Genomic DNA, 27,903 nt, shown 5'->3' on the forward strand with positions numbered 1-27,903 from the left:
AACCAAGTACTGCTCAGTGTATCCTATAACATAGTTGTAATCTCTTTCTTTATAAGATAGCATTAAGAAATTTAAAAAGTTTATACATATTCTTAAAAAAAAATTATCGCCTCATCGCACTTAGAATATTGTAAGAATTAAAGTAAAAAGACACTTTTTTACAATATGGTTTCGCCCGATCTCGTTCAATCTCAGTCTGTGACCTGGTCTCGCGTGAATTGCAGTGACAATATTATAAAATTCCATGGGAAGGGCAGGACATATTACTGTATGATTTTCACCGCACTTTTGTAAAGGTAAACACCCACAGAGAACTGAATACACTAGATATATCTGATTTTAATTCCATATAAGCATATTTCACAAAGATTCGTGTTTTAAAGACGGGACTTATACTTTGACAACGTGACCTAAATGCGATGTGTCAGAATTAAGTTGTTAGCTGTCGCCTCTAACTAACTTTTAGCGAAACTTGTAACTTTGCTATCAATGTAAATCCGCTGCTTTTCACGGAAATGCATGAAACGTATGAAACAGCACGCTAATACCCACGTGCACTATTATGGTAACTTCTCTAAACGTCAAGAAATGACGTAACGTCCGGTTACTTGATGGTGGTGTCCAGGGCTGCGAAAGCTACGAAGGTTGTTCTGTGGCAGTCTGTCTGTCACCTGTCAAATGTTCACGGATGTTGGTAAGCCAAAACACCTGTAAAGACTACCTGTTTTTCTTTCCTTACCTTTAGAAAAAATAAAATATTACGGTCACTGTCATGTCCACTAAGTCCATCTATGTGTTGATGTATCTTTGAAATTACTGTATGCGCCTCTGTATGTTTACCACAGATTACAAGCACAAATGTTTGTGATCAGAACTACATTAATACGCTAGATATGCAGTTAGAGCCGGTCTACAAACACTTCCTTTGATTTCCTTTGTACGCTGTGGTAACATAGGTAAGCATAGGTAGCAAATCGACTTCTTAGTACTAGGTATGAGTAATGATATATTTGCATCTGTTGCTTGATCTTTGTTTTACATAATTTTGGCATCATGCTTGCGCTGACAACCCTTCACACCCGAGTGGACATAGCAAGTTTGTAAACATAAAAATGAATCAGCATTAGCCTCCTGGTTGTGTGCACTAAGTCCTTGCTGAGACACACGATCAGAGCAGCCATGGTCTACTGTGAAAATTGTTAATTATAAAATGTCATGTAGTTATAAACACACTGCACAAATGACCTCGTTTCTGTATGGATTTTCTAGCATGCCCTGTGAAGTGAAGCCTCGGTTTGTGGTCCTGTATGGGTCTCAGAAGGGCCAAGCCCAGTCCATAGCAGAAGGGATAGCCGAGGAGGCGGAGGAGCACGGGCTGGTTGCTGATCTCAGTTGCTTGAATGAGAACGAGAAGGTACATTCTAGTTTTCATTTATGTAGCGATCTTAGTCGTGTGTTGTGATGTACTTTTCCCAAATAATGAAGATATTGTCCCTTTCTTCTTTGCTTTATTAGCATCTGTATAAAGGGAATTTTTACCATAAAGGCACCAGTTTGGGAATGGTAGAAAAAGATTAACACATGAAGGCTCTAACACCATAAAAGCATAAATATCAACAACAATTAACAACATAAATATGTCAATAAAACAAATACAATCACTTTAGGTGAAGTACATATCTGTATAAAGTAAAATATTTACCAAGTCGCCCTCAGTTCAGCGATAGTTTAAAAAAGTTTAATATAAGAAAAATGATACCAAACAACACATCAACAACATTTTAATAAATATGATGCTGACTGATGGTTGTGTTTCTCTCGTCATTCACATAACTGGTTCCAGTACAATTTGGAGAAGGAGAGTGCCCCAGTGGTCTTTGTTGTTTCTACTACTGGAGATGGGGAACCGCCGGATAATGCCTTAAAATTTGTAAAGCGCATCAAGAGGAAGACCCTCTCCACTGACCACTATAAGCACCTTTCTTATGCACTTTTAGGTAAATTCTTTTATAAGGGTCTGTGGTAGCGCTCCTTGTAGCTCATCTGTCCGTATGGGAGTTTAATTTGAAAAACATGTTTGTATATATCATCACGATGCAGAGCATTGCACTGTTTACTTTCTGAACAGTTGCTGGAGAGTCTCAATCTGTTTCCCTCTGTCTGCTCCAGCTTTAGGAGACACAAATTATGCAAATTTCTGCAACTGTGGCAAGACCATTGAGCGCCGTCTACAAGAACTCGGAGCCAAGCAATTCTATGCTACGGGTTATGCAGATGATGGTATAGGGTAAGTTTTGCAGAGAAAGAGAATGTAAACATCCATCTTTAAGAGCACATGCAGACACATTAAACCCATATTTGTTTTCTTTTGTTTATGCTGCTGTCATTTGTGAACTTTGTTCTCTCTAGGCTGGAGTTGGTTGTGGATCCCTGGCTTGGGGGACTGTGGAAAGCTATCAAAGAATCCTTATCAAAAATGGCTTCTGTTGGGACAGCTCACTTGAAAGAGAGCCCAGAGGATTCAACCAAAGAAACTCCAGATTCATCAGTTCCAGATGTCCAACTGAACCTCTTAAGCATCGCTGACCAGCAGAACTGCGAGTCAGTCAGAGCATCTGTACCCGCGGACTCCAAATTTGCATCTGTTGCTTCATCTTCAGTTTCTGCCGCTTCTGATCTCAAGCCAGCTTCTCCTGCGGGGAGCCCTGGGTTGGCATCCCAGTCTGGTGACGCTGCCAGTGTTTCCACATCAGCATCAAAAACACACACAGAGGAAACTGGAGTTCCCCACGTTGCACTGGCACATTCACTGTCATGCTCCATGCCACCCCTGTCTGAGTCCTCGCTCAATGTTCCTGCTCTGCCTCCTACCTATCTAGATGTTTCTCTTCAGGAGGTGGACACTATGGAAGAGGTGATGGATGTTCTTGCTGCTAGAACTTGGATTTAGCCCATGTTTCCTCCTTCACTGGCCACTAATTTTTTATTTATATATATTTTTAGATTGTGGGGCCATTAAACAAAGAGGCTCTTCATCAGGTGCCTATATCCAAGGCAGTTCAACTGACCAGTGGAGATGCAGTCAAGACAGCACTTCTCCTGGAACTGGAGATCTCTGTAAGCATGAGAAAAGATGCTCATTTAAATGAAGCTTTAATTAATCCCCAGTAAAGATTTAGATTGCAAGTTCAGTGTTGTAAGTTTCTTTTTTTCCATTCTCAGGCTTACCCAGTGTTGGCTTATCAACCAGGGGATTCCTTTGATGTGTTCTGCCCAAACAGGGCCGCAGACGTGGACCACATGCTCCACAGGCTGGGCCTTCACAGCCAAAGGAACCACCATGTCAATATTTCTCTGCAAAAAGACACTAAGAAAAAAGGTAATACTACAACTGGTACATTCTTGAAAATAACACACAATATGGACCCCATTAAGCTCATCCTTTTAATTTTCCTTCTTCCCCTCTTAAAGGTGCCCAGGTGCCACCCTACATCCCACAGAATGTTTCTCTCCTGTTTTTGCTCACATGGTGTCTGGAGATCAGAAGTGTTCCTAAGAAGGTACCATTTTCCCTATATTGCTTTGCAGCTACTTGCTGCATAAACAAAGTCACTTTTTCATGTGACAATCTGCTTGTTATTTTACTGTCTTAGCATAATAAAGGGAATGTGTCTTTCTGACACCGCTACCTGCACGTTGTTTTTATTTGTTGTGTCAAAGCTGGGAGAAAAATGTGTCGAGTAGTGTGAGTCAGCAGCGGGTCTGGACCCAGAAGATTTGCAGGTGTTTGTATAGTTTGGTTTAATACGCTCAGGCAAGGCTGGATTTACTAAGTCCTGGTCCAAAGCTGAAATAATCATTTAACCTCCGTGATCCCTCTGTTGAAACGTTAAAATTAAGTTCACATTTGGTGCGTATTGTCACCTCACAGCAAGAAGGTCTTGGGTCTGAGTTTGCATGCTCGCTCTCCAGGTACTCCAGCTTCCTCCCACAGTCTAAAGGCATCTAAAGAGATTTTAGGTTATCTGATGATTCTAAACTGACTGTAGGTGTTATGTGTTAGCCCTGCAACAGACTGGCAACTAGCAGCCCCGCCTCTTCCTTTTGATATCTGGCATAGGCTCCACTGCTCCATCTTGCAACCCAGAATAGGATAAGTGGAAGAAAAAAGACGGATGGGTTCCTTTTTCTCGTTAAGCATTTCAAAATATCTGACACGCTTATAAAACCCTGTGCAATAAAAAGTTGCTTTGTCATAATCATGAATTAAGTTAGCGAGCCATTATATATTGAATTCTGCTTGGATTTTATTTAAAGACTCTTTTTGAACTGCACCCAAAAAATTGATAAAGTGTCAGAAAGATGTAGAACATTTAAACGTTAACGGCTTCACTCAGTTCAGTTCCCTCAGAAGTCTTTATAGACGTTTTGTTCACAGCTTCCTCTATTAAATTCCTGCACAGAAATAGATTTTTTTCCCCTGCCACTGTGTTGTTTAAAGACTTACAAGACAGTAAATGTTTTATTTTACAACACCTGCCTGTGTAATGCACTTCAGCTGTTTCACTAAAGCCAGCAATTTTTAAGCTTCACTTTTTTTTTTAGGATCAGGAAAGATAATAACCTCTGGTTCTTTGGCAATGAGACTTCCCAGTCTTATGTGTAGCAGCATCAAACACAGGGAGATATAGCTGTACATCCCGATTCTCCAATTCTGCTGAGAAAAATGTTACACTCGATCCAGTGCAGTGAAGAACGTGCCACAAATCTTTGCATACATGCAGTCAAAGCTGTAATGAATCACTGAGATTATACAGAGCACTTCTTGACAAATACTTAAAGTTCAGATTACAGCATCTGATTGATTCATGGTTGCAGACTAAATTTTAAGCAGAAGCGTTTTAATGTTTCTTTGTGATCCCTTTAATCTTTTTATTTTAATTGCTGCCTACAATAAAAATAACAAGCAGTTGCTAATGAAACGAATGAAATGCCGATTAAACCGCAGCATGGCCTCTGCAAATGTAACTGGGTAATTGATTGCATTAATCGATTTTTAGGACTTTGTTTGAGAATTAAAAGATTGCTTCTTCGCCTCTGCTAGTTTCTCAGTCGTCTTAAAGGCCTTTTTTTCTCTTTTTTATATAAAAAAGAAAATTATAATTTTGTAGTGGAAGAAATGGCTTTGTGCATATTAAAATAGCTGTACTACATAATGGGGTTGGAGTCAGGGTCTACCTGTTTAGATTTCAGACTTTGTGTACAGTGTGGCTGGCTCTCCTTTTTGTAAAAGTCACGACAATTGTGGCTGACGGAGGTGCAGAACAGCTTCGGGTGACAGCGCATCTGATTTCTGTGTCTCTGTCAGGCGTTTCTGCGAGCTCTGGTGGAGCATACAGGGGACAGCGTGCAGAGGAGGAGACTGCAGGAGCTCTGCAGTAAACAAGGTGCTGCAGACTACAACCTGTATGTGAGAGACCCGAGCCTCAGCGTTTTGGAGCTTCTTACAGCCTTCCCATCCTGCTCACCTCCTCTCAGCCTCCTTATAGGTCAGACTCCCACCTCTTAGCTCATTCAGACAGAAAATTTCTGTTTTTTTCCACCGACTAACAGAGCGTATAATCATCATTGATAAAGTGATCTTTTCCAGGTTTTAATGGGGATTCTGAAAGTCTCTCTAAAATACACAGTGTGATAAAAATCAGTTTTAGTCATAATTTTGACCTATTATCATAGATAAGTGTATTTTATGTTTTGGATTTTTCCAGTGTCTTCAAAAAAATCATTGCATTTTTTTTCAAACTTGCATGTTTAATTAAAACAAGTTTTCAATTTGCTTTAAAGAGAAGGAGAATTACAGTGATTGACGTGAGAGTGGGATTTTGACTGCACCCGCACTAAGTGTCAGTGGAATTATTTGTTTGAGAACTATTTATTTCACTTTTAATAACACCTCGTGTTATTGTCGCGCCTGCCTTCTGTCTTTTGTGATTCAGTTTGTCTGACTGGATCATTTTCATCCAGTAGGGGTCACTGTAGCCTTAGTAAAGCCCTGTTCTGTGAGCACAGGCTCATGGTTGATTTGGTCAGAGCATTTAATTATACCTAACAGTCAGAGAGAGGGCATCAAGAGGCTCCCCAAAGGGTCAACGCTCACTTCCTCGTCTCATTTTAAAATCTGCAGCTCCAATATTGTTTTGTTTCCAGTTTTTTGTAAATATAACGATATATATCAAGTCAAGATATATATTTTGAAGTTTATCCATGATCTCGCATTGTGCTAATAATATTGATGATTTTTTTCCCCCTGCTGTCTGCCACCTATCGTCTCCTTTTTTTTGACCCTTGGTGTGAACTGTTGGTAAGAAACTAACATTTTCCTTTCAGCTCATTAAGATAGTTGGCTGGTCATTCATTCAGTATAGATCTAATAAGCTTTGACTGAAACTTAGCAGACAGTGAAATTAGTTGGCTACAGCTTCATATACAAGTTGAGCTGTCCTCTAAAACAGCTGTGTCACAGCTCCTGGCCTACCCCAATGTCAGCTATTTTAGGCCTACTTGCCAACCACAGCACCTTTTACTCTGGTGAACTGATGCAGAAATTGGCAACGGGGACAACCGTGCCCTCGTGAAGAATGCGGCGTTGCAGACCCCTCAGGGCAGCAGCTGTTATTTGGTATACTGGTAAACCACTGAGCTTTGCAAGGACACGAATGCACAGGGTCAGTTTGGATCATAGGTTAATGGTAAACTCTGACTCAGGGTGTCGCTGTTAAAGTACACTGCTGTATTTTTGCAGTGTTCTTGGTTCATTACCTCAACTGAAGGGGAGGCATTTGCTGATTAGGGTTTAGGCTGATTTACACTAAGTGTAAATAATGAGGAGAGATGTCTCTGGACCCACATGTCTTTGGCCAAGTGCAGGCTGGTTACAAAAGTAGATGCTGGGTCTAAATTGAGAAAGATGCCCACTTTTCAGAGCCAGATGTCGTGTTGATAGTTCATTGATTCGTACAGAGTGTTAGATAAAAACTTTGGGGTCAAAGCCCCTGGGAACTGAATGCTGTCCATGAGCATCTTTTTCAATTACTTTACAGCAGACCTCAAATGAAATCGTACCAAGGTGCAGTTTTCTTTTCTATTCTTTTACTTTTTTGCTGGACTTAAACTTGCAGAACAAAATAATCCTCACTAAAGTAAAGTAAAGGGAATATGTCTGTATCCCAAGAGGTTATTGGCCCTTCTGTTTTGAGGAAAAGCATTAAATTTAAAATGAAATTTCTTGGCCACAGAGAACTGATTGCTTATCACTTCTATTCCCACTTTATTCACTTAAGTCGCAATAAAAACGCCACAGAAAATGTTTAAATGGTTTCGGAAAACCATGAGCTAGCAGGTCCTTCGTTCAGAAATAACTTGAAATTAGCATTTGCAGGCTATTAAAAGCTGCAAAAACCTTCCTGAGGAGAATTTCACTTAACGCCTTAATGCTAACAACTTCTCTAATTCCATGCACAGCCAAAGAAACTCTCCATAAATCTCGAGAAGTATATACTTTTATGTGCAACCACATTTCTATCTCATTTATTCTACTAAAATGGTACCTCTGCATATAAATTGCAGCACAGAGACTTTTGAGATGAAATAGATTATATTGTTGTGCACTATGATCGATGATACCGCTGAAAACATAGTGGGGATCTTGGGACTGTGCTTTTTTTTTTTTTTCTTTTCTTAAGCCTTTTTTGGATTACATATTTAAAAATGTATCTTCAAGCCACTGACTGCGACAAAAAAGCTTTGCATTCAGAGGGTTTTAAAAGTGATCCATCCTCTGTATCTACCACCAGTATCATTGCAGCGCAGTGATGCGAGATGATGGATTGATTGTCCTCTGATTCAGACATGTGCTGTCACTCTGTGATAGAAAGGCAGCAACTCAAGCTCTGCACAGCTGTGGAGGATAGCGCTAACATACACGATACACCCTCTGATGGAGAGGTGTACACTTGCACCGACTGAAAGGATCCTCAGATATTTTGTATGTGAGGATTTGTCCCATTAAGCAGCAACTCACTGTTGGTTTTTGAGAAACTTTAAAAACAGGAACGATTTATTTATCCATTCTGGTGCAGCGCTACGCTGAATAAAGAAATAAATAATAAATAATTAGAGCTACTCTAATTATCTCTAAAGATTTATTTACAGATGATTCACTGAGGGTTGTATCTCCAGTACATGCACATTGATTACAACTAAACAAGGCCGTCCTGTAATCTTGGCTCACCTTGTGATACGTTAATACATTTTAAGCCTCTAAGTCTGAAACATTTGGACTTCTTTCAGAATATAAGTCCTCTTTGCTCCGGCTAGTTTTAATATTATGAGTCGTGCTGGATATTGGAGGCATCTCAAAGAGAAATACAAGACACTGCTATTTCTCCGACTTCAAATATATAACAAGGAATCTCTTTATTGAGTATATTTATGCAGCTTTTCAAATACTGACATGCAAAACTGCCATTTCAGTTAAATTTACATCAAAGAAAAGAATATGTTTTCCCCATAAAATACTCTTTTTAACCTAATCTTCCAGGTTTTCTTTACACATCTGATTTTCTGTGATAGTGGAAATAATTCAATGCTTCACTAAGATGGCAGGTCATGAAACAGTTACAATACAGATGGGCTATAGCGGCAGAAGACCACACTGGCTGCCACTTCTGGGAGCTAAGAACAAGAAACTGAGGGTGCGGTTTTCAGGCTCCCCAAAATTGGAAAAAACATTGCCTGGTTTGATGAATCTTAATTTCTGCTGCAGCATTCGGATTTAATTTAGTGTAAACGACATGAAAGTATAGATCCATCTTGCCTTTGGGGTGCTGGTTACCCTACTGGAGGTGTTGTAGTGGTGTGGGGGATATTTTCTTGGCACACTTTGGACCCCTAAGCACCAACTGAGCATTGTTTGAACAGCACAGCCTACCTGAGTATTGTTGCTGAACATGTCTGTCCCTTTATGAACACAGTGTACCCATCTTCTTATTGTTGCTCCAGCAGGATAACACAATGTTACAAACTCAAATCATCCCAAACTGGGCTCCCAAACATGACAACGACTTCACTGTACTCACTGTACTTAAAGTGGTTAAAAACCCAATCGCAACCAAGTATTAAATATCTTTATTTTCTTAGGAAATGTATTAAAAAACATGTGCATTGCTTTTATTTAGTTTATTTTATTAGCCGACTGTTCTTTACTGTCTAAAACTGATGTTAGCCCCTGGCCCTGTTTTTATTTTTCAGTTTTGTTGGTCTTTTCAGTGTCTGAGGGTATGTGGATAAATTATTAGTAGCTAACTGCTGTTTCAGCAAAGCCTTTGCGTTTGTTTGAAATATCTCAGCGCAAAGAGATGAAATGGACGTCAAAGTGCGGAGCTGTCTCTCTGAAACCTCTGAGCTGTTTAGATGTCAGAGAAATCCAGAAAGAGAGGAGAGAGCAGATTTAGACCAGCTGTTTGTTTCTCTGGCAATTTAGCAGAAAAATGTGTTATTGTACAGCCTCAGCTGGTACATATGGTGGTGCTTTACTTGTCCGGCTTCATCTATCACCGAGATACAAATAAAATGTAGCGAGTGCACAGCAAGCACGTCGCACAACTCTCAATCTCTCTCTTTGCCAGCGTCTAATCAGTGGTGCTGGGCACTGGATAGAGAATGGCATATCTTGTTGCTGTCAGGTAAAAAAGTTATCTCAAACTCTTAAAAAAAAGTTTTCTCGATGTAACTGACACCTCCTCGCATATACAATGTGTGCGACATATTACCCAAAAGAGGGCACCTTCATGGCTGGCATTGAAATAAGGTCTGCATAAGCAATCTGTTTCCTACTGGCGCCACATCTGGACACTTGGGATTCTATAACCCTGAGTTTGTAATTTCATAAATATAGAAGTGTGTCCTAGAAACAAGACTGTAACCTGGGTGGGGGGTTACTGAGGATAGATTGGTAGGTAGGACGTTTCAATGGACCGAAATGACTTTCACATAATTCGTCTCCTCTCTGTGGTGATTGACTGCGTAACCAAATCTTAGCAAGACAGCGCAGTGATTGACATTTGTGCTTGCCTTTCAGAGCATTTGCCAAAACTGCAACCCCGGCCTTATTCAGCAGCCAGGTAAGGTGACAGAAAATTACACTGAAGAATACGCTTTGTACTGTAGAGCTGCACAAGTGTGCTTTATCACCCAAGTATGTCTGTTTTATTCTCAGTGGTCTTGGAAGACTAAATCTTTAAACGCTAGCTGGTGTTTTCTTTCTGCACAACAGAACTATCCTGTTTGGTTTGGGGCTGGATTAATGCTGAACAGTTTCGTTGGGGCGTGGGGTGTGTGTGGTGGTGGTGGTGCGTAAAGTAAATATGGTATCCTGATTTCATATACATTTTACATGGCTGTGCATGAATACTGCGTTACACAAGTATAATAGAAATCCATTTGTGTGTGTGTGTTGTTTGGTCTCATAGCTGCCTAACTTTGTTTTGAAAGTCTTGTTGCTGTTTTATTCCTACGCATGCATCATGATATATCACTGAATGCCCAGGTTTGTTTATTAGGCACCGCTGGACAAGAGAGTTTGGGTTTGCATGATAAAATATTGATTTTGCTCTGTTGGCAGCTGGGAAATGCAACAGCATCCACTGGAGATCTGCTATTTTGCCAATCCCTTCACGGGGTGGATTGAGCTTTCAAATTATCGGACATTAAGAGCGTTAAGGAGAGGGAGTGGGAGTTAATAACATGAGAGAGAAGCTCTGTTAACTTAATAAAATCTGGCATTAATATAAAATCTGATTTGTTGAGGTACTTAGAAAGAACTTTAAAAAGTAATAGTCATTTGAATTGTGTAGGGTGACAAATTAAAGGAAAAACCTGAACATTTATACCTACAGCAAGGGCGTCCAGGGGCGTGCTATGTTGTGTGCAGGGCATTGTGTTGGCTATGAGTGACCACCTCTAGTGAAGAAATATTTCTTACCTGGTATGGGTTGTTTCTTGCAGCATGACAGTCTCTCCTCCTTGGGGCACAAGGGGACATAGAGCATGAAAATTATATGAATCATATGGTGTGGCCTTTGTAGCTGCAATATTTCAAGCCAGATATACACCTTTTGGAAGATTTTGGGTTCAGCGTGTTAGATGCAGTCTCCATCACCAAATGTGGGAGTATCTTTGGAAGAAGTGTGTTTCATCTCTCCAGTAGAGTTTCAGAGAATTCGTGCCATGGCACAGCGAAGCTCTTCTGGTGGCAATTGGCAGCGTGACACTTTAGTAAGACACTTTATGTAAGTTTTTCGTATCTGTGTGAAGCTTGTTTTGGACTCCTTTTGCCAGACGTGCACATTATGTGGTATACATTCGTTTGAATGGCTGTTTGTAGATTTCATTGATAGGAAGAAATTGCATAAATGAACGGACTTTAAATATTGCATAGACTTTAGCTAGCTGTGCTTAGTTTAAATAGGCCAAGTGTTCCTTCTTTTTTCCTCACTTAGCTAGTCATTGATTTGCGCTCCCTTTTAAGCTATTGCCCATTAGGTTTGCTTTGAGACTCATGTTGAACAGCAACATCTAACGCAATGTCAAAACGTCTCCGCTCCTCTCATTAGTCTCTCCCTTAGCTGCTTGTGTGTGTGTGTGTGTGTGTGTGCACGCGCGAAGAGAGATGGGAAATGGACAGGAGAGAGTGGCTGTAGTTTATCAGATGGTGCAGAGACATTAGAGACCTGCATTATTGATGCTGTGGTCAATAGAGGTCTCCAGTGGCCCACAGGAACCGGAGAGCGAAGGATAAGAGTGTGCGAGAGTGCTCTAGCCGACAGTGAATAGAGAGGCATCTTTATCGAGGCAAATAAGACAGAAGCTTTTATTCTTTGAGAAGCAGAAATCACATTCTGGTTTGATTTTAAGAAAATATGTACACATACGTGTTTATTAGGAGGCTAATACACAGTATGATGTCAATCTCAAGCGTAGGATCCAAAAAAACACTACTAGATACAGTGGGTGAAAGCTCTGTGAGGCTTCCTCCAAACTGAGTCATTTTACCACTTGTTGTGCCTGAGATATCACTAAACAGCTGAAATTGTTCGAAATGGGTAGCTGTAAGTAACGGCCATGCTGAAGTAATTGGCCTAAAATAATCTTTCCCAATTTTCTGCTCTCCCTGTGCCTCTCTGTGTTTCACTCTGTTTTCACTTCCTCCCTGCTTGTCACTGTCTGTATACCTTGCACACACACTCTCACATGCTGATGTTTCCCCCCTGTCTCTGCCTTTTTCCATCTCAAACCATCTGTGGTGCCATCTCTGTAGCTCTCGTCTTAGACACCCAGGAAAGCTTCATTTTGTCTTCAACGTGGTAGAGATCCCAGCATGCTCCGGCCGGCCCGCGGGGAGGCGAGGCTTGTGTACTGGCTGGCTGTTTGACCTCATCAATCCTGGCCTGGTTTTCCCTGGGAAGGCTGATTCGTCCAGCAGCCCAGCACTGCCAAAGGTAATGAGTAGACTGGGGTAAAAAAAGCTGAAAGTAGATTGTGCACATTTGTGGTCTTGGCTGATAAATTTCTAAGTGCTCATATTTGCTGGTACAAGCGCTGTAGGAGTTGCAAGAAAACGCTCATAGGGTGAGAAAAAATAGATGTACCCTTCTGGCTAGGTTGAAATCTTGCTACACTTTACTGGGCCTTACTTTGTCTTTGTTTCGATTTTTCCAGTAAAATAGCAAAAGAGGTTGACTGCCCCATTCTCCTTCTAGTATTACAGTTCAAGAGGTACTAGAAGGGGTGGGAAGCAAGAGTTGAAACGGCTTGAAATTGTGCTGTGCTGGGCGTTAGGGATTCAGACAGCTTCCACTACGTGTTTTATGTTTCTCTGAAAACTCGGCTTTACTAGCTCAGACATGTAAAGAGAGTGAGCTTTGAGCCAGTTGTGTGTGGTTAATTAAAGTAAAGTAGTTTAACTTAGAGGAAGCAGTCTTCCCTACCACATACCCTATGGATTTCAATTGCAGCGCATGAGTTTTCTCATTAGTATATCTTAGAGTAAGAAGTACATCAATGAATCGATTGGCAAGCCCACAGCGGCTCCTTGGCATTGTTGTAATTACTCTAATTATTGTAAATGCGCTCTAATGTCCTTTGATGCTAGATCCATGTGAGTTTGAAACCCAACGCGTCTTTTCGGCTTCCCCCTGATCCATCAGTGCCCTTCATCATGGTTGGCCCAGGCACCGGAGTCGCTCCATTCATTGGCTTCCTCCAGCAAAGGTACGCTTATGTGTTTTTTTTTTTTAAGCGCACAATAGAATATCAGCTTGCAACACAAGTGACTTTTTTCCCCAAATAAGAGGCTCATTGCATATTTTGAGATCTCCCATTTTGGAAATGTTTCCGTCAAGAGGATTCAAGTACATGTAATAATGCACTTGAATCGGCGCCAAAAATCGCAGCTGAAGCGGGTCAGCGAAATGTCCGTGTCAAGCATCGGGTTATGTGCTGATTTGTGCGAAGTGTCGCACACACATTTCCAGCTGAAATTACGCAGCCTTTAATGAATATTCACAATGTTGAAGTGATGTTAAGTGCTCATCATCTGTGCATATTTTCTAGTAATCTGCAGAGACAATTAAATGAGACCCTTCTCAAAGCCGGTAAAAAGACCACGTCATGTACATCACATAAGCCATAATAAATCTCGCAGCGAGGGCTGCGATCACGTCAGGGATTATGTCAGGTGCTTTACTTATCTCTCCAGGAATAAATTACACTTTCTCTGATGCACAAATTTATGACTTCTGTAATAAAGGGCCAAGAGTTAAAGCAGCACGTGGAGTGATATTGATTTCAAAGTAAATTCTCCAGTAGGTGGTGGTCATGTTGGAGCAAATCATTGCTTGTAATTGCCAAAGAGGTGATTGGAGGATATTGACTGTTAGCTTAGTAGGCAGTAGTTCTCTCCAGCTAGTTAAACCATCGCTGCATTGTACGTCTGTGATTGAAGAGTGCTCTCAATTAGAGGAAGACGTGACATTTTGTTTAATTGTCTGAATTGATGGCTAAATCGAGATTGCGAGAAGATGACCTGTCAGAAGGATTTAATGTGATCCGGGCTGATGGCTGTGTGTTGAACCAGGCTTATAGCCACCATGAATTGTCAGAAAGCGCAGTAAGCCTTTTTAGTCAGACTGACATGTCTAACTCTTGGGTGGCTTTGTGTAAATGAGGTTGTGCCCCAGTCAACTCCAATTGTCTCTAAATCCCCCGGATGTCTGCTCTGTAGTGGCGGGTGGTGTCCGCGCGTGATTGCTCTGAGAGGTGACCGGCTGAAGTGATGGCAGCGGTGGATTGTCTGCCGCAAAGATTCGGGGAAAGATGAGTGGTCATCTCGGGTGATGCTTTGCTAGTGCCTGTGGGATGGAGCGATGAAGATAGCACATTTTCTGACTGACCTGGTCGCAGCACTCACAGGCAGGCTCTTCTTCTTAATGATAAAGGCTCAGCCAGAGGGACAGTGCTCTGATGTAAGGCACTGATATGAACATATTAGTCTTACTTTCATCCTTACAGCAGAGGCCAAATATTGCTCTCCAAAATGTAAATCTCTAAAAAAAGCACATTCGAGTGTTTTATTACAGCAGCGGACGAGGATTTTGATTGATTTTTACAAGGCTGCGTGTTCATAACGCTCAGCCTCCTAATCAAATATGTCCTTAAAGTTCAGTTTAAAGACTTGTTTGTTTGTTTTTTTGTTATTTTTCTTTTCTTTTTTTATATCACGCAGCTCTTGACTGTTCCAGCATAAGCCCACGTGAATCAATTCATCCCAGCTGTCTCGACAGTCGCTTCTCCTCGTCTGCGTCTCTCATCTTCTCCCCTGCCAGCTGCGTATTCTGCTCGAGGATTGTAAAAACCTGTCGCGGTGCGCGGCATTGTGCACAATCTATCTTGAGATTCCAAACAAAGCCTCGGCGGCTGACGCTGCACTCTGATAGGAGATAACAATCACCAGTTTGTCAACGGGACGCCGTATCTGCCTCGAGGCCCGAGAAGGGCCCTGTTAGCAACAAAACAACACGGGGACACTTCGATCTTCCTACCTCTCCCCTCGTTCGCCCCCACTGTTAATCGATGGCTGTTTTCAAAAGTACTTTGTACGGGTTTGTAGCACTGGTAACAAGTAGAAGAAGAGTCTCTAAAGGTCAGAGGCTCACTTGGTGGTACCAGGAGATTTTAATAAGGGCCTCCAGTAGTCTGGTATTGATTGCTGTTGTGTTCGTGGAAGGATTTTATGGAGAATGTGATTTTCAGCGTCTTTCAGTTTAGCTGGGAGCAGTGACAGTTAAACAAATATTGTATTTTAAGTGAGTGGTTTGCCTTAATCCTCTTAGAAGCCATAACATAACAAGTTTTTCTTTTGGAGTGGAAAAAAAAGAATCTTTTTTCCTCAGTTTTAGGTGCACCAGTAGGCATATTTGGTACATTCAATACAACAATTTGTATTAAAGTTTGTGTTTTTGTGTGAGCAAATATTTAGCTTCCATTTATCAGTTCAAACAGAAAGCTGACTACAATTAGGCAGCTTAAGCATCTTGCTTCCGTATTATGAAAACATTTTGAATTCATCACTTTGGATGTATATTGTAATTCTGCAATGCAATGTCAGTGATTAAGTCTCAAGCTGTTGTTGTTTTTTGGCTCTTTTGTATTTTTAGAATGTAAAAATGCACTCAATGCCACTCGCATTGAGCTGCAAAGATGAAAATGAAAGATATGAGATAATTGTGATGTTTACCAGGCCTTAACCTCAGCTTCCCTTGCAGTTTCCCCTCCTGCTGATCAACTGAATGGCGCTGAAAGGCAACCGCCTCTGATTTCGACCCCAAATGGAGTGCTCTGTAGATGCTGCATTCCCCTGGGATTTTATTGCAGGCTGTTATAGTGTGGGTATGTGGTGTGATGTGATTTGTATTCAAGGAAAGGCGCCGGTGTGGTCTACTCAGAATGGAATCCAGGTTTTTCATATTGGTATTGATCCCTTTAGGGCAGGCGGCGAGAGGAGAGACGAGCCCACTAAAATGAGTTTACTTGAGGCTGTTTGCAGATCAGAAGAATCTCGTCCAGGATGCTAATGGACGGGATCTGAGCGTTCAGATGAAGTCAGCCAGACAGCTCTGTTACCCAGTCTCAGTCGCAAAGTTCAAACAAATGTATTCCCTGAATCTTTCTTACTTACTGGTCAACTTTACATTTAATTAATGAGAGCTAAGCTTTGTTTTTAGTATTCGCAGTCACACTTGCGCATTGATTTGTTTTTGCCTATTGCTAATTACTGTAGCGCTACAACAAAACAGTTGATTACTCTCTTCATTATTTAAAAAAAAAAAAATGTAATGAATCTGGTAATCCAGTCAGAAAATGTCAGAAAATACAACCTCATTTCCAGAATAACCTGGGATGCTGTGTTAAATGTAAATAAAAACAGAAAGCAATGATTTGCAAGTCATTTAAACCTTTATTTGGTTCAGTGTACTGCAGAGACTGCACAGATGCCAGCAACATGCTTCAAAACATGAGATGGAGGAAATGAAATTCAGAGATGTGTTATCCTAAATAGACACTTCATAAACATTTCATTCCTCAATGAGAAACTGGCAACACTTTAGTTAAATGAGTGGCAATGAATAGAAACTCCTATGGAGATGTTTATTTATTGATTTTGCTTTTCCCAAAGTAAAGAGAAGGAGGGTATGACTGCTCTTTGGAAGACTTTGTGGGCAAATAATTCAGCAATTTCAGGATAAAAAAATGTATTGTTATGTAGAATCTGGGAACTCCATCATCTGTGGTACATCATATCAGTAAAATCACAGTATACAGGGAGCAATCAGTCATGATTTTTCTGTTCTTCAGGAACAGCTTTGAAGACACATCTCTGTTGTGAAAATCACCACGTGGGCCCAACAAGACTTTTTTCAGTGTCAGTTTATCACGGAATCCAGGATTGCAAGTTAGATCTGTGCCTTCCAAGGGAAATCCATACATAAACAAGATTTCGAAATTGACCCAAGTCAATTTAAGACAGACTGAGGGGAAGTGGAAAAGTGTCCTGTGGTCTCGCCAGTCAATATCTTAAATTGTTTTTGGTAATCGTGGACGCCACGTCCTTCAGGCTAAAGAGCAGACGAACCATCTGGCTTGTTATTGGCACTCAGTTCAATGCGAGCATCTTTGATTGTATGGGGGGAGGGCATTATTGCACATGGCTTTATAAACTTGCACATCTGTGAGCGCGCCATTAATGCTAAGTTAAGTTTTGGAGCAGCATATGCTGTCATCCAGACACTTTACTTTTTCGGGAATACTTTAATTATTTTAACAAAGCAAGTGCTGAACCATGGTTTTCATGTTTTTTCAGCAGCGTGCCTTCTTAGTAAAAAAAACAGTTGGAGAGTGTTAAATTTAGTTACTTTTCTGCAATGTGGTAAACATAACTAAATAGAGTTTTTAATGAGATTTATTACTGGCATCACATTCAAAATGAGCATGTTTTCTAAAAGGAAAAACAAAACGTCAGAGTTTCAGTGTTCACTATGTTGTCTTTATGCAATCTGTAATTAAATATGAGGGCTAATAGACCTGCAACTCATAGATTCTGACCTTTATGTACAGTTTACATAGTGTTGTTTGGAAACACTGTAATTAAGAGTTCTTTGTGGTCTACAGGCCAAAGTGACTTCTTTGTGTTGCCGAGTTCAAATTTATATTAAAACAGTACAAATCTTTTAAAAAACAGATACAAGTGTCCTCTACCTTTTTAAACCAATTCAGCGACCTGTCATCCAATAGCATAGTGACAATAAAATCCAGTCAGTCTTCTGCTAAATTTAGATTCTTCCTGGCTTTGACTTAAACCTTTGTTTTTGTGCAGTGGATATCGAATATTTCATCTCGCCTTTCCAATCAAAGATGTTTCCACCTTGTTTATGTCATCTGCATCGTGCTGTTTGAATCATGCTGTTTGAACCGTCTTGGTTACCTGAGTCTTATTAGCTGTTGTTGTGCAAAAGCAATCTAGATTATTTATTGTTCCCTCATGAAACATATCCAGTCCAGTCCAGTTCTAACCTGTGCCTTCAATGGAGGTCTTGCCCACAAAACTGCCTCCAACTCCATGCAAAAATATCTTTTGCCTGGAGATTTTCTTATCCACATCCTGAGTCTTCGTCTCTGCTCATCTTGCAGTTTTAGATGTAGATGTGAGATGACTCAGACTGTCTCCAGTAGGTGAAAATTTGCAAAACATTCAGATCATTTAAAAATATTTCAATAAATGTAGTTCATTTTGTCTTAATTTTGAGGTTAGTCATTTATTTTTTGTGCTGAAATACTTATTAGATTACTTATTAGCACAGATTTAAAAGTATTATCACCTCTTTAAGCACAATATCCCTCCATTAGTCTCAGGAGCTGGCTGCTATTTTCATTTTGTGATAGCTGGAAAACACAGCAGGATTCAGTCTGTCTGTGAACAGCAAAGGATGGGATTTAGGGAAACAGGCACCGTATCCTCGGAGCGCAGCGGTGCAGCACAAAGAGCCCAGTCTCAGTGTCTCTCTGTGGTATTTCTCAACCCCTTGTCATGGTTGGTCACTTCAGCTAGCCCCTCCCCAAATCACCCACCCACAGCTAGGGTAACAGATAATGCCGGTCTCTTTAGACAGTCAACTGACTGATGGCATCATGAAAGGTTGGAGGTCAACTGTTATCTGGGAGAGAGCTGTCACCTTTGCGGCAGGTGTGTGGCACAGATAACGGCATCCTCAGAGCCGCTTTGTGTTTCTGCATTGCTGTTGCCTGCAAAGGACTCTGGGAGATTTGCCAAACTCCAAAGCCACAAGAGAAATCACTTTTTCAGGAGCAGGTTTTTTTTTTATGTTGTTGCACCGAATAACAGACACACATAAATGTAGGAGTAAAACTTGTACACACTCACACACTGAGCCCTAGTTTCATTTTCAGCAGCTGCTTATTGTGATGGAACCTGTGCTCGGGTGGAATTTAATAATGCATATAATGTCCTTCCTTAAACACACAGGTCGTCTCTGTGCACGTGCCACTCCTGTCATTACAGACAGTGCTCAACAGCGTCACATCTCTTCTTTAGCCTTTTGCTGTGACTAAGGACTCTCCTCCATCGGGCCTGTGTCTGTTTGTATTGATTGACCACTAACATCTGTTGTTTGACTTTCAGAGAGGAGGAGAGACAGACAAACCCCGAGGCCATATTTGGAGAGACCTGGCTGTTCTTTGGATGCCGCCACAGAGACCGAGACTACCTGTTTCGGTAAAGTGTATTTTTCCTTTCAGTTCAGTCGTCATTCAGACCCACATACCTTTTGTGATTCAGATTTAGTCCTCTCCATAACCCTCTTTACCTTGCTGCTGCACTTCTCCATGTATTAAAATCTGTGACCTGCATAATGAAGACTGCAGTCTGAATGTACAATGTGTGAGTTTTATTATTCACTTCTATATATCTATATCTGTATATTAAATGCTCAGGGTATGTTCTAGGGTGTTTGGGAAGAAAACTAACATGCATAAGCAGCTACTTTACTTAATGTTGCAAGATCCTCTGACCTTTTAACATGGTTTGGTTTATATAGCTGTTATCTGGAAATTCCTAGAATATCCAAATAATATTTTAAAAATTAAAGCATTAAAATATGTAATATTAAAGCTCCACTAAAGGTATATTTTATAAAAACATGGGATCTATAGTGTGGTTAATGTTGGTTTTAGGGATAATTACCATTTAATTTATGAACGCAAATGGATTGTGAACACAGTCAGTCCCAGCAAGTCTACTCAGAACTCACTCAACTGGTTGTATTCTGGTTATAAATACAACCAATGTCATGTTACACTGAAATCCAACCTTTAGTGGAAGACTCCAGGTTATTGCCAATTTGCCCCCCTCCCCCTCCAATGCCATTTCAAAGGCAACATCCACTGTTTTCCCTCAGGGGGTCTGTAGCATTAGGATCACTTTTAGCTTCTCTTAATTCATTGTTTTAGCCTATAAATCTAATTCTGACTGTTTTGGTTCACTTTTATATTCAACAGCCTTAAAAGCTGTAAAAAGCTTTAAAAAGCATGTAGTTAGCAAGTTAGCATGTGGTGGTGGTAAAGCATTTAATAGCTTAATACTAAATATTTTCCACAACAAATACGGTGCAGGATTCACAGCTAAAAATAGATAAATAAAGTAAATGTATTAGACTTTAATTTGTCTGCTGCCCAGACCTCCAAATGCAACAGTTATGTTAGGCATAGCGGCTTTAAATGTCGACAGCCAAACCTAAACAGATTCAATATTTGCTAATGGATTTAGACTCAATGAATGGTTCTACTCAATCACAGCCCGGCTCTGTTTTTGTTTTTTTTAACTGAAGAAGGGGTTGTTTTTTGTGTCCCCCCCCTCCCCCCCTTCTCTCTCGCCCTTTATTTTCTTTAAAAAAAATTAAGATCTGAAGGACCGCCCCCCCCCCGCTCCCTGTAATGAGCTTTGTTCATCTCAAGTAACATTATCTTGGTTGTGTGAGGAGAGTTGGACTGGAGCAAACAATGAAATGGACACACACACGGTAACAGGGAGCAGAGGAGGCGAGTGTTACTAGCTCAACTGTAAATGACAGAACAGACTCTGACACAGTGCTGAAATCAAACAGTTTCACATAAAAAGCCTTCAGTTTCTTTTTACCTTCTTTTTCTTTTGGGTGGGAAGAGAGCAGTCCCTTGGAGGAGGGGAGGTCCCAGAAGGCACTGGTAGTAGAAACACTGAGAACATCTCAACACAGGCACTAGGTTGTATTTTAACGCCAATCTTAAGTTACCTTAAGTTTGATCCATTTAAACTGTACTAAATATTAAACCACCGCTCTTGATTTCTGAGCTGACATCAGCCTCAGAGGAGATCTTTGCTCTGATTAGTTTGTTTTGGCTTTTCTCTCTCCTGACTCCATACTAATTGATCAGCTCTTGGTAGTACCAGCAGTGAGCGTGTGCTCAACACCGGTGCGCTGATCGAGTTCTTTTGCAGGATTAAAAAGCATGAAAGGATTAGCATCCTTAATCAAACAAGGATAGATCACAGAGGATGTTGTTTGTTCGCTTTTGTTTCCTCTATCTCATAGTTAAATATGAACTCGCAGCCAGGTAGAAGGCAGTGTTTGCTCACAGTGTGGGCTTCTCTGATGAATACCCCCACAGTGTTGACCAATATGATTAGTCTGTGTTTTATGAGCCACCCATGAAGCGTTGTACTTAATTTAAATAGGTTAGCAGAATGAGAACAACATGCCTGCAGTTGAATTGACTGCCTGCATTCATCCCTGCTGGATTTCTCTTAAATTAAGTGCAATTTGATGTCTGGCATTGCCCTGGAATGCAAAAACCTTCTTAGCATAGTCTGTAATGTTTTTCCTTTTTTTGTATAATGTCCCAGATTTTAAAAGAAAAGTTCAGCTGCCTCTGTCAGAATCACAGGTCTAAATTTAAACTGAAGCATATACTGCTTTTAATGCTTATAAATATTAAGAAGAATGTAAAGGTAGGATGTGACCAACCCCTCCGGTCGTGCTCTGAATGCAGAAGACAAACGAGGCTCGTGACACGCCTCAATCAGCCGCAGCACTTAACATCCCTGCGAGAGATTCATGCTCATCTGCCTGCATGCCACATCAAACCTGTCCTCCCCTTTCGCCTCTGCCGCACTTATCCTCTCCCCCCGCCCTCCCTGCGACGCCTCAGCCTCTTTATGGCGTGTGATTTCACGCTGTAGGGAAAACACGACTGGAAGGCCCGCTGGGTTCACGTCAGGGTCCGGGAAATTGCCACAGGCTGTTACGTGTCGAAGCACACAGAGGAATCTGGCAGGTTTTGGCTCTCATAAAACCCCGGGTTGTTGTGTGTTTCTAAGAAGTCAACTGTCATTTATCATCTGCCGGTTTCTGCTCGCACGGTTATCAATCTGTGATGATTTATATTCAGACGTCAAACAAACAAACTCGGCAATCCTTCTCCTTGTTATTCATCTGGTCGCTCCTGTGTTCAAACAGACTTTGTAATCACATATCTTGGTCAAAAGATTTTTTCCTCGAAGGAATTTTTTTTTCTTTTTAATTTAATGATATCTCTAAATGAAGGTTAGATGGTAAACACGCTGCAGAAGAACTAACAATTCTGGACATTTCAAATAGAACAAAGGGCAACAGCGCTCGCCTCTCCCTTTAGTATTCACACCACAGCGTCTCTGTGTTATCAAAAAATGCCTTATTTTAGTCTAGGGGTTACTGCAAAACACAGACCCCCCCCCGAGGCAAAGACCTTCACCCCTGATCTCGGAGCTGGGGCTGTTATGACTGTGTGCGTGTGTCTGCGTGTGTGTTTCTGCTCATTCCGACTGCTTAACTTTAAACAAGATGCTCTGAGCCACAATAAACCTTACTCCCTCACCACCTTCCTCCTGCCTTCCCTTCCAATAGCACCCCAGGCCCTGTAAAAACACTGAGGCAGAAGAAGAAGTAGTTGGCAAGCAAAACACAGATAGAGAGCAAGGTTACACCCCACTGCCAGACTGGGAGGATTGATTGTAAAAAGATGCTTATAACAGTGACTCGACCTTGCTTATGAAATCCTTTTTTTTTTTTTCAAACTTCTCTTGTTAAAGAAGACAAAGTGGTTGTCTGGCACATTTTTGCTCAGACCTTTTGTCCATCAGTGTTCGGTGTTGAGCTTGACAGTATTTTATTTTTTATTTTTTTTGGTTCATAGGAAATGTTTGTAGTTCCGATCTTGTGAGATGGTGCGAACCATTGCTAAATATCCCACGGGAGTGTTGGATGTGAAAGAATAAACAGCCAATGAAAAAATGTTAAATTAAATTGGGGTTTTTTTCTTGTAAAAAGCACATAAAAGTGCTGTCTCTCACAGTTGCTCCCATTCACGTATCGCCTGATCTTCGCTCTGCACCAGCAGCTAAAACTGAGGCCTCCCGACTGCTTTTGACAAGTCTAATCATCACAAAATGAGGAACAGACTGTCCAAGATTACAGGAATAACTTTAATAACCTCTGCTTGCAATTTGTCTTGTCCCAGAGAGGAACTCGAGGGCTTTGTGTCCAGAGGTATCCTGAGCCACCTCATGGTGTGTTTCTCCAGGGACCACGGGGAGCACGAGGACGCCGCCACCTCAGCCGCACGTCCCAGATATGTCCAACACAATCTGCTGCTTAACAGCCAGCACATCACTGACGTCCTGCTCAAACAAAACGGTTACCTCTATGTCTGCGGGTAAGAGTGGCACACTGGATCTTATTTCACCCTTAATTCGTGTTGAGTGATGGTTGTTCTTTTCTTTTCTTTGTTTTTTGTTTTGTTTGACGTCCACCTTGTTCGGCTTTATCATGTTACGGCTGCGCTTCTATTAAGTTTATCACAGCCTGCATCTCACTCACAGCTCCTCTTTCTAACACTTAGGCCTGGTTTTGTCACATTGCTTTGCCTTGCAGTATAGATTCCTTTCAATGCTCACGTTTGATGTTCATAAATTTCACATTTCCAGTTTTGTATTTTTATTTTAGAGTAGCTTATTTCCAGTTCAAAATGTTTCTTAAATATTGTATTTTAGGCCTTTGTGCAGCCAGTGTCTGAAACAAGACATTTCTGCTCCTTTCCCATTAAGCTGGCTTTCTCCTGATAAGCTGACCCACACAAACAGAAGGTTGGTAAGAAGGTCACTGAGGCTGCTGTGCTCACAGCCGGAGGTGTGAATCCTGTGAAGCCAAACTTTTGGCTCACTGGATAATTGCACATATGAAACTTCAACTTTTTAATGTAAGAGAAAGCTCGATGAGAGCTAGACTGTTTGGGTGGTTCAGGAGAGAGCGAGGGTTCACAGTCTGCCAGTTCGGGGGTGTCCCGTCTACCTGCAGAGAACTGTTGTCAGATGGAGGCAGTGTTCAAGCATTGTACAAAATACAAGGCTTTTGCTGTTGTCAGTCCTTCAGCCAGTTATAACATACAGAGAGCTGAAGTGAAAAAGTGTAACAAAGAATGTGACGCCACACTCTGCGCTTTTCGTGCAGTGTTTTTGATCTTTGATGGTTTTTTTGTGGTTTGTGGTGCTGTCGATCCCTCACTTATTCCGGCCCACTTGTCGTCCAATCAGCAATCAGCAGATGTATATGTCATCCGCTTCCAGCGATGTGCAGCTGGGATATTTGGTGAGAAGCCCTCTCTGTCCAAAAGGAAATGTGTGCGCAGACCGACACATTTGTTAAACTATATGTTACATTTTAGTTGTAGTCGTGGTGAAATATATTCTGAATGTGGTTTATTGTGTATAAAGCCAGTGCTTCCAAATAAAGTTCCTGTAGTTACTGTGGCGTATAACACCATAATCAAGTTCATCATTTCTCGCAGAATGAATTTTTGCGTAACTTTGAAATATGGGCAACATTTGGGATCTAGGCTGTAACTCTGTTAGGCTGACTATGTGCCAGCGCACACAGAACACAAGGCAGAAGATTTGAGTCAGGCTTTCTGAGTTAGCGTGCAGGCTTCTCGTCAGTTTTGCCAAGGACTCCTGAGTCACTGAAGACAATCCAGCTCGATCTGGTGCTTTCAGAGTGGTCGATAGCAAGTGTGCAGCGAATGAGCATAAAATCCATAAAGCACATATGAATCGTCCTTTTTGTTTATCCACTCAGCATGCAGTGATCCAGAAAAATGTACACACTAAAAAGTAATGAAGCTTTGTATTTTATATGACCACCTTTTGGCTTGTAAACGGCAAACACTCGCAGGTGTTTGGCAGGTACGTTGTTTCACTCCTGCTGGAGAATTTGCCACGATTCTAATGTGGGTTTACAATCAGGAGCTCTTTTTAAACCAATTCTGCCTTAATGCGTTTAAGAAGACCCCTGTTTATGACACGTTGGCTTGTTTAGACTAAACCACACCACCCCGACGTGTGATTTCTACAAGGTATGGCAACGTTGTGGAATCAGAGAGGCGTTACATCTAACACGGCGGCGGCGGCTTCCCGCTACGGCGGCTCTGACTTTTACACAGGCTACGATTCGGCTCCATCACTTGCCTCTGCTGCTGGCTTGAAGGAGCAACAAGAAAGCCTTCCCATTCTGCCTTTGTACCTTTTATGCAGAAAGCTACAGGCAAAATAAAGGTGCAATATTCCCACTTTGAACATGCTCTGCGAAGAGGTTTCAGTTGTTTCATGTTGTCTCTTCGTGTAATCCCAAACTCGGTTGATGACGCTGAGATCAGGGCGCTGAGGGAGCAATACCATCTGTCGCAGGACTTCTTACTCCTCTTAACTTTGAAGATATTTCTTTTGAGTGCGACTGTAATGTTTGGGTGCTTCATCATGAGCTCACCGATGGATCAAATAAAGCACCCTACAAGAAAATCTAATAATTTAGTTTTGAATTGCTTTGACATGAAAGTACAACGAGGTTTTTTTCTGAGTGATAGACGTGGCTTGTTAATAAGAAAGATAACTGTCTGTCTTCTTTTTTCTTTTTGTTTAAACAGAACATAAAATCATTTTTCTGACATCTTTGCAACAGTTGCCTTCACTCAAATGGAGCATTATGTTATCATTTATATTGCATGCGCAAAACCAACATGCCAACTCATAAATGCATGATGTAGCTACATACCACATTCCTTTTCTCATGTTTCACCCTTCCCCACCTTGGAGTAGATGACTTTTGAAACGTCAGGCGTGTGGGAATTTTTTAGAGTCAGAAAATATCTCAGTTGGATGATGAATCTCCCCCAATACGACTGCTACAGCAAGATGGATATTTCAGTTATTTCCTTCCAGGATAGACTCCAGCATCGGCTGTGCTCAGTGGTTTTCTAAAAGATTGCTTGCCGCAGCGTATAGACGTATAAAAATCCTGCCGCTTGATTATATTGCTCTTTTGCCTAAAATGACTGTTGTTTTTTTTCTCCTTTCTGCAGGGATGCTAAAAACATGGCTAAAGACGTGAATGAGACCTTGGTGGAAATAATTAAAATGGAGCTGCAGGTGGACCAACTGGACGCCATGAAAAGACTGGCAGGGCTTAGAGAAGAGAAGCGCTACTTACAGGACATCTGGGGCTGACAGTTGATGATTAGATAAGGGCACTTTGCAGGATTCACGGGGCTTTCTTAAACCTTCTTTAAAAAAAAAAAAACAGCATCCTCAGCTGTGACCCAGAGAACCATAAAATTGTCGTGCTGAAGCCTGGAGATAGTTTACACAACTCAGTGCTGCCAAGAAGGAATGCACCACACTGACCCGGGGATATCGGTTCACTACACCATCTTTGGCTTTGCTTTTTGAACAGAAATGACCTTGGTCAGGGCAGTGGTGCTGCAGATTAGTCCTGCAGTGTGGAAATGCTTTTAGTGTAGACAAGCCTCCTCCGTTTGTCCTTGCCTGGGAAAAAAAAAGAGGCATTTACTTCCGTTGGCTGTGATGGAGTGATTTCGATGGGGTCGAGAGCGGGATATCGCTCCTGCGTAGATGGAAACAACTCAGCAATCTGTAGCTGTTAAACAAAACACACACGGGAAATGGTTTATGATCATTCAGGTATAAAAGTTCGGCTGCTCTTTGCAAAACTACTACGCCTTCTTCATTTTACCTTAAGTCTCAAATTTCAAATGCAGGTTTTAATGTATGCGATCCTAAAAAAGGGCTGATTGACAGCTGTATAATTTAACTCCATGGAGATGAGGGAGGATTTTCAGTCATTTATCATTACCGCGTGTCAAGACTCAAGCACAGAGGGCGTGATTCTCAATGATAATGCAAAGGCCCGACTAGAGCAATTTATCTAACTGACTTTGTTTGTGCCTGTCTGCCCCCACACACCCAGCAGAGTGCCAGCTTTGGAGGCAGCGAACTGCAAACTTTTCTAAGTCCCGAAAAACCGACTAAAACCTCTCAAACTGTGGGTAAAACAAACACATCTGTGCTTTGTGTGATCGGGAAATAAAAGACATTTCACAGTAAACCTTTGTTGTCTCGCGTTTCTCTCTGCTGCGCACCCACAGGTGTGTTTGTAGATGACCTTACACGCGTACGTTTGAAGTGCATGAAAAGGAGGGGCGTTTGAGAGGCAATGGGAATTATATGGCGCTAATGAACTCCGATTGATTGGGAGCGATTGTTTTATTTAAATTTAAAGATAATTTGATTGTTCAAGGTGACTTTGGTCAGAAGATGAAGGCTTGCTCTGCTAATTGAAGACTTTTCACAATAGGCTTCTTAGTGCAGCGCAGAACCCCAGAGAGAGGCTTCTCAGAATTAAATCTTCTAACAGCGGTCTTCTTTATTTATCCTCTTGTAGGAGGGGGGGGGAAGAAAAACATGTTTACAATCTTCACCACTGCCTGAGCTTTAGATGACAACTCATTCGCTACTTCTTTTTTTTTTAATTTTCTTTTTTTTTTTTCCAACCACAAAACACAACATTTACTTTGGCAGGAAACAATCCCTGATAGTGAATAATTGGTTTAATACAGTGTCATCAAAGGTGGAGCTGTCCTTGTGTTTGTCCAGGCGCAGCTGGCTGCACCTCCTCACTCTCATCTCTCACCGTCCCGCTGCTTCACCAAGTCACCGAAGCCGAGGAGGACGAAATCAAAATAATGATCCTGTGTTAAATCTAACGGCGTCACCAATCTCATCTCGCACTCATATGCATACACACACGCGCGTGGTGCGTGGCCTCTGTCGAGTTCAAAGCTGCAATCTGATGC

The 27,903-nt window shown here is 41.4% G+C and overlaps 1 protein-coding gene across 2 annotated transcripts; it reads left to right on the forward strand.

Annotated features, from left to right (window-relative positions):
• Window positions 1-87: 87 nt before the first annotated feature.
• Window positions 88-27,155, forward strand: mtrr (5-methyltetrahydrofolate-homocysteine methyltransferase reductase). Of its 2 annotated transcripts, none has more exons than XM_026179423.1 (15): window positions 88-296; window positions 1,270-1,414; window positions 1,844-1,997; window positions 2,170-2,287; window positions 2,410-2,914; window positions 3,004-3,117; window positions 3,223-3,379; window positions 3,472-3,560; window positions 5,369-5,549; window positions 10,139-10,181; window positions 12,377-12,557; window positions 13,211-13,329; window positions 19,313-19,405; window positions 23,221-23,415; window positions 26,113-27,155. In XM_026179423.1, the coding sequence occupies exons 2-15, from the start codon at window positions 1,271-1,273 to the stop codon at window positions 26,255-26,257; spliced, it is 2,238 nt and encodes a 745-aa protein (XP_026035208.1). In that variant the 5' UTR covers window positions 88-296; window position 1,270; the 3' UTR covers window positions 26,258-27,155. The 2 variants fall into 2 exon arrangements, with proteins under 2 accessions (XP_026035208.1, XP_026035207.1); XM_026179422.1 differs by lacking the exon at window positions 88-296 and adding an exon at window positions 307-694.
• The last annotated feature ends 748 nt before the right edge of the window (window positions 27,156-27,903 follow it).

Source organism: Astatotilapia calliptera, chromosome 9 (genome assembly GCF_900246225.1).
Source record: "Astatotilapia calliptera chromosome 9, fAstCal1.2, whole genome shotgun sequence".
NCBI lineage: Eukaryota > Metazoa > Chordata > Actinopteri > Cichliformes > Cichlidae > Astatotilapia > Astatotilapia calliptera.